Raw genomic sequence first — 7,139 nt, forward strand, 5'->3', positions numbered from 1 at the left:
AGGAAGACAGCGAGGATCTTGACCCTGAGGTAAAGAAAGAGAAGGTTGTTGGGGCAGTGGTGACTACAGAAAACGTGGATGCCATTGACAGGTTATTGAAGCAATACTCGTCTTGGACAGCATTAAAGCGGTCGGTTGCGTGGATCTTGAGGGTAAAGTCCACACTGTTGGCACGTGTCCGAGGACGAATGAATGGAGGTGACCAAGCAGTAGGTGTCGATACGTCCCTATTGACTGTGAATAACATACAGAGAGCAGAATCGCCCATCCTGAGCTACGACCAGTGCACGTTTTATGCCCAGGAGATTAAAGTCCTAAACGGGGGAGACCTACACGAGTGTCGTGGTCAAGTAAAAATCCGTAAACTGGACCCAATTCTTGACGGAGATTTGTTGCGTGTTGGGGCAGATTATATCGCTCAAAGTTAACTGAGGAAGCCAAGCACCCGGTCATTCTCTCCAAATCTAGTCATGTCTCTATGTTGATTCTCGACCACATACACAAGAGTCTCTTTCACAGTGGGCGAAACCATATGCTCAGTAGATTGCCACAAATGGTTTGGATTGTCTAAGCTCCATCGGTCATAAGGAGAAATGGCCTCCGTCCGTGGCCTCCGTCAAAAAAACTAAATCCTGGCCTCCGTCAGTGCGTGACTTGTAGAAAACAAAAAATCAAGGTGTGTCAACAAAAAATGAGTGATCTCCCTGAGGATGTCAGCTGATGATTCACCCTTTAGCTCGGTTGGTGTTGATCTATGGCTCTTTCGAAGTTGCCCGTGGTAGATCTGTAGTAAAACGTTACAGAGTAATGTTCACGTGTCTTGCCATCCGGCCCGTGCATATTGAAGTCGCAGATTCCCTAGATACAAGTTCCTTCATTTGTGCACTGCGTCGATTCATTGCTCACCGGGGACAAGTGAAACGTTTGCGCTCCGATAATGGCTCCAACTTCGTGGGGGGGCAATCGCGAGTTGAGAGTGGCCGTCGCTGAGTGGAATCAGGGTCAGATTCATGATTACTTGTTACAGAGAATTATCGAATGGATTTTCAATCCACCAGCAGGCTCGCACCATGGGCGAATCTATGAGAGAATGATTGGGTCGGTACGTAGAATCAGGAATACTGTCATGAAATAGCAAAGATTAGATGACGAGGATTTGAGAACGCTTTTTTGTGAAATCGAGGCTGTCTTAAATGATAGGCCCATCTCGAGAAACTCGGACCAACCAGATGACTTGGAAGCTTTGACCAAAAATCACGTTCTCTTGATGAAATGTAAACCTGTCTTACCACCTGGAGTATTCACTCAGAAAGACATCTATTCTAGAAATAGGTGGCGCCAAGTGCAGTACTTGTCTGATTTGTTTTGGCACCGTTGGGTTAAGGAATACCTTCCCGTGTTACACAAAAGACAAAAATAGAGCGATCTCAAGAGAAATCTTCAAGTTAGCGATGTTGTCTTGGTTGTAGACGAAAGATTCCCAAGAAACTCGTGGCCTATGGGTAGGGTGATTAAGGTGTTTAAGGATAGGAATGGTTTTGTGAGACAGGTTAGGGTGAAAACAGCCAATAGTGAGATGTTGAGACCAATTGACAAGTTGTCTTATTCTTGAGTGTGAACCAGTGAGTTAGACTGTGTAATGAGTGACTTTGTAGAGCTAAAGTGAGTACTTAAGGCTGAACTACCTGTTTCAAACTAGACGTAATGCGGCCATGATGCCGAGGCGCGCCGAGGATTGACACTTTGTGTCTTCCAATTACAGCCTACGCCGCACCAGTCTTTTATATTTTTAAAGATGACGACCCATTGGACCACCAAATCGCCGAGCTCAGGAACTAGGGAATTCTGCTAGGCTAAAACGGTTTCCTACGATAGAGTTTGGCACAAATACGAAAATAACACGCTGTTTAGCGCACTGCACTACGTCCTTCTGTTGCATTTCCGCATCTCCGTAATCAGAAGAAGCCCCTCCTTCTTCGTTGAAGGGCATGAATGGGCGTCACCGACGTGACCAGTTACTGTGCCTACTGTCTTTCGCCAGCCTGTTTACTTTTCGTAAATAATAAAATGCCCGGCCGATGCATTTCGCATCGAAGTGGAACATTTTCGGCATTTTTACTCGCTGTCGGAAGTTAACGAGTGCGTCATTCATTGAACATTGAAGTTTTTCTTAAAATTAATCATTTCTAAAATCTCTAACCGCGCTGTGTGGGTGACGTCTTGCCCGCGCGCTTTATGCTTGGCTTAGCGGCGCCTCAAAATGGATATCGGAGGCAGGCACCTCGCAACACGCGTGTTTGTTTACATATAGCTTTGTGACGTACGGTGTTCGGGAGTTCTGCGATGATAACCTCGTAATTTCTCAGCATTTTTTAGGGTGCATGGAACATTTGAGCAATTTAGTGGTGTCAGTTAGTCACGGATATGTCACAGTACGTACTAACCGTATATGTTTTACATACGTTTACCTATTTTGCACACAGGCGGTCGATCATTGTGAAAAATTGTGTGAATATTTATTTTTATTGAGACGTTTCAAGTGTCTATGCTTTTAAGTCTTATACGTCAATGCACGTGCGTCAAGAGCCACAAACTCAACACAATTTTATCTCTGTTATTGTTTACGCCTGAATGCGTTATTAATCAGGAAGGGGGTGCATGTAAGAGGAAGACATTTTCTTTGGGGTTCCTAAAAACACATTTCACTGACAATTTAATTGACCATTTCAATTGAAGCTCTGCATAATGGACCCCCAAAGCCCTTGACCAACTAGTCAAGGAATTCAAAGGTCTGTATATTGCTCTTTATTTAGCCGCCGATAGTTTTTATTTAGAAACAAGTCTTCATTGTTATCTTCTAAAACTAGAGACCATCCGCTGACCGCTGTGGAGACGTGCGCCGGGCCTCGAATTTGGCGCACGTCTCCACTGCGGACAGCGCTTATACTTGAACATCCTCGCGTCGCGTGCGCATATATTCCGCGGAAACTGCGGCGTCTCATCCGCGAGCAGCGCTCAGATCAACAGCAATTTGTTGATTACGATTTTTGTACACCTTTGCAGATTTACGGATACTCGATAGAATTGATGGATGTTTGACTGGAATTTGGAGCTGTATTGGGTCGTGATGGCAAATACACGATAAAGAAACTGTATCCAGTAATTCCTGCGTCTGTAAAACCGACGGATTCCCAATCAATGCAGAAACTTCCAACTCTCTGTCGTAGGAGATGCTAATGCCATTCTCATGAAGTATGTCAATGAGTTGTTGCTTTCGTGTCTTTGCAAACACCGCCATCCCGGTTGGGCAATGGCACAATGGTTGGGCATGGCGCAATGGCGCATTGAGCAATTGGCGCAATGGTTGGCGGCTATCTTGGAAAATGGACCTTATGTTGGAATTTTAGGTGGATTATTTTTACACCATTGGCTTCAGCATGGTCTGAAACATGAGAAACGACGCCATAACCTCTTTAATCGAAAAACCAAATCAATCCAATTTCTATTAGAAAAGGTATAATTTGGAGATTCTGATGGCGGCCATCTTGGAAAATGGCCGCCATTTTGAAATTTCAAGTGGCTAGGACCGTTTTCTTGTTAAGTGACCCATAGATACTGCTCATGACAATTTTCCTGCCTAGAAACACTTCCGCTCCACTATCACAGGTGAATGTCAACGAATCCTCCACACGTCTCCTCACTTATATCCTCTAACATCTATTGCGCGCGCGTTGCCGTGAACATTCTAGATCATCTGCTTCCTCAACGAGCTGTACACGTACTTCGACGACATACTGAACAACTTTGACGTATACAAGGTGGAGACGATCGGAGACGCGTACATGGTCGTCTCGGGTCTTCCTATACGAACCGACAATCACGAAGCCGAGATAGCGCTGATGGCGCTAACACTGCTCAACGCGACGGCCAAGTTCAAGATACATCACCAGCCGAATACGAAGCTGAGAATAAGAATCGGCATGCACACGGGTAAGTACGTAACACGACCACCGAGCTCACGCACAGGTGAATACAAGACACGACGCGAAGCTTATAGACACAGGTATGTGTTACAATATATATATATGGGGACATAGAATTAATGCAAATAACTGATTGAATAAAATTTTTAAAACGCAATTTATATAAATAATGAAAAAATAAACAAAATAAATAAATAAATATACTCCTGACCCTTATAATGATCTTGACTCGGGCTGCAGGTCCATGCGTAGCCGGAGTCGTTGGAACGATCATGCCAAGGTACTGCCTGTTTGGTGACGCCGTCAACACTGCTTCACGCATGGAGTCAACCGGATTACGTACGTCAACTAACGCTCGACACTTGTCTATCACTTTATTTTCACTATCTCGTTCCCTTTTCCTTTCTTCGTTGTCATTGCCACACGATATCAGCACTGAGGCAGGAAGCGACGCGCTGGCGTTAGGCGTTTGTACTGAACTAGGGGCTCTTTCCTCTAACAGTTCCTATGCTTCACTACAGCTCTAAAGATTCACGTGAGCGATGCGTTTAAAGCCATGCTGGACATGTACGGGGTGTTTACACTAGAGGAACGTGAAGCACAGTGGATCAAGGTGATTGTGAACGCAGAAGAGTGTTATAGCCATGCTTCAATTCGGTGTAGGATTTTGTGAGATGAAAGCATAAATCACTAGCTCATGCGATAGGTAGCAGTTTATTTAATCCTAGTAAGAAGTATAATAAATTATGATAAATGTAATAATATTTATTTATTATATATATATATATATAACTGTTGTAATTATAAAACATGCACAAAACCATGCATTTCATTGCTATATGGTAATGTGGTCATGTGGTGCGTGTGCGAATGTTCTAATATACAATATATGGTATAATATACAAGTTCTAACAGAGAGCGTTTATGTTACGTATCATGCAGGGTAAAGGGTTGATGACAACTTACTGGCTCACTGGCTGCATGGAAAGCTCCGACTTGGGGGCTGAGCGCCTACGTGTGACAACGCCTCAGAAACGCCTGAGTTATATATATATATCATGCACGTATATACTATCTAAATAAGTGTTGTTATGAACCATCACTGTCGGTCACATATATATATATATATATATATATATATAGACATAATTATAATCGCTCGAAATTTAATCCCGACTAACTGGACTGCATTGTGTTTTTTCAGTTACGTTTTGATTTTGTTCTTATGCTAATTTCGTTTTGGTATCCGAAATGAGAACTGTTCGTGTATCCAAGATGTGGCGCTGGCGCACGAGCACGGTGGTGCGCAAGTCCTGAGGACACCGCTGACTAGCTAATCACGGGGACTAGCTAATCACGAGGACTAGCTACTCACCAGGACTAGCTATACTCACAAGGATTAACTAATCACCAAGACTGGCCATTCAAAAGGACTAGCTACTCACCAAGACTGGCTAGTCACGAGGACTAGCTACCATCATATGGAAATTCGATAGATGGGAGGGATGGGCTGATCAGAGGAGAATGCTGGAGGTGTCTTTTACATAGCCCCGTGTTAGCTCCTACTTTAGGCGTTGTGTCTGTGTGAATTGAATGTGATCTTACTGAAATTTTTTCCCCTGCTGTCGAAATACGAAGTGTTTACTTTACAATTTTTTTCATAATGGAACGGTGTAATTTTATTGCAATATGTAAGTGATGTGTATTTTGCATATATCACGCTACACGACACATATAGTATGCATATTTACCTGTACATCCGAAATAAAATGTGTAGTGTTGTGTAGTGTAGTGTAGTATAGTACTAATTGGAAAGAATATACCGCTACGCAGAACAGACCTTTAGCCAAACGAAAATAGCCATGCTATTGGTTACATTGAAATAAGAGTAAATACGTTTTTGTGAACAAATTTCATTGCAAATTTACTAGGGTAAGTAGGCAATTTTTTTAAATCAGCGAAACCCGCCACAATGCAGAATGAAACAAGCCTATTCTTTCCTCCTAGTGGTTCCGAGGATCAATCTAACATCAGCCCCAAGAGACAAAATAATAAGAAGTGGTGGCTCCACGAGGTAGTAAACCCCCGGGTGGGTGGGGGGTTTAGAGAGCAGTCGGAGATATTTGTTATTTTTCAGAGAATGTAGTAAAAAATGCTTGCGTCGGCAAAAGTTGTTTAGAGTTGGTGAGTACCAGCAACACGCATATGTTTTGTCTGGTCGTAGGTGATGCGTGCAAATGGTTTTAGTTAATTTTGGGTATTGACTTGTATATATGTGCTGCCTCATAATCGGGTTGGTGTACCAGTGATATTAGCTGTCAGTCTTGACAACACTGTAGTTGGCTACCGAAGAGCCATACACAACTGTATATTGATATGACTATGCCATTTCATGCCAAGAGATGGAAGTATTATTTGAACTATTTTGTTCATTAGTAATATTGTAAATAACGGCTATTAACATCGTTCTAGTCACAACAATGTTATTAATGATTCAAGTTGTAAAACTTGCTCTCCTAGCTGTGGATAAATATAAATAGTAACTCTATATATAGCCTAACTTAGTGTATTATACGTAATATTGCAGGTAATTGCACCTAGCTAACTCGTCCCTAACAGTTTATATACCAGTTTGTATAATCTGTTCTTATAGCGATTCAGCTGCTTATAATTTGTCATATTTAGTTCAACATCTAAAAAATGTAGATTTGTTCGTGGTGCCTTCATGATCGTTACGTTGGTGTGATCTTATGCATAAAAAACATATAATATATAAACAAAAATATTAGATGAAAACGGTGACCTAATGTCACTTGAACAACTCAAATTAAAGTTTAATATTCAAGCAACATACTTAGATGTATTTAGAGTACATAAAGCAATACCAGTTAAATGGATAAACCAAATCAAAACTGAATTTACTTTTATTGGTGCTGGTCGATCCATTACACCAGCAGTTCACTCGCTATATAATGCACCAAAAAGCTGTAAAGAATTTTATCGAAATTTCAATAATACACAAATTACTACTCGGGTCGTCAGCAAAGATTAATGGTTTAGAGACCTAAATATTCATTTAGAAAACGAAAAATGGGAACATTTTTATCGGTTGCCGTTTCAGACTTCAATTGACACAACCATCAGGTACTTCCAGTT

At 41.9% G+C, this 7,139-nt stretch overlaps 1 protein-coding gene across 1 annotated transcript in view; it reads left to right on the forward strand.

Moving 5' to 3' along the window:
• The window catches only part of LOC106812075 (atrial natriuretic peptide receptor 1-like), a gene marked incomplete at its 3' end in the record, with an annotated part of 28,560 nt that overhangs the window by 15,555 nt on the left and 5,866 nt on the right, over positions 1 to 7,139 (forward strand). The window contains exons 7-10 of the mRNA XM_014815844.1: positions 3,750 to 3,990; positions 4,224 to 4,322; positions 4,505 to 4,596; positions 4,926 to 4,998. Of these exons, the coding sequence (XP_014671330.1) occupies positions 3,750 to 3,990; positions 4,224 to 4,322; positions 4,505 to 4,596; positions 4,926 to 4,998 (505 nt within the window). The remainder of the gene's footprint in view (positions 1 to 3,749; positions 3,991 to 4,223; positions 4,323 to 4,504; positions 4,597 to 4,925; positions 4,999 to 7,139) is intronic.

Source organism: Priapulus caudatus, unplaced genomic scaffold (genome assembly GCF_000485595.1).
Source record: "Priapulus caudatus unplaced genomic scaffold, Priapulus_caudatus-5.0.1 Scaffold606, whole genome shotgun sequence".
In the NCBI taxonomy this organism is placed as follows: Eukaryota; Metazoa; Priapulida; class Priapulimorpha; order Priapulimorphida; family Priapulidae; genus Priapulus; species Priapulus caudatus.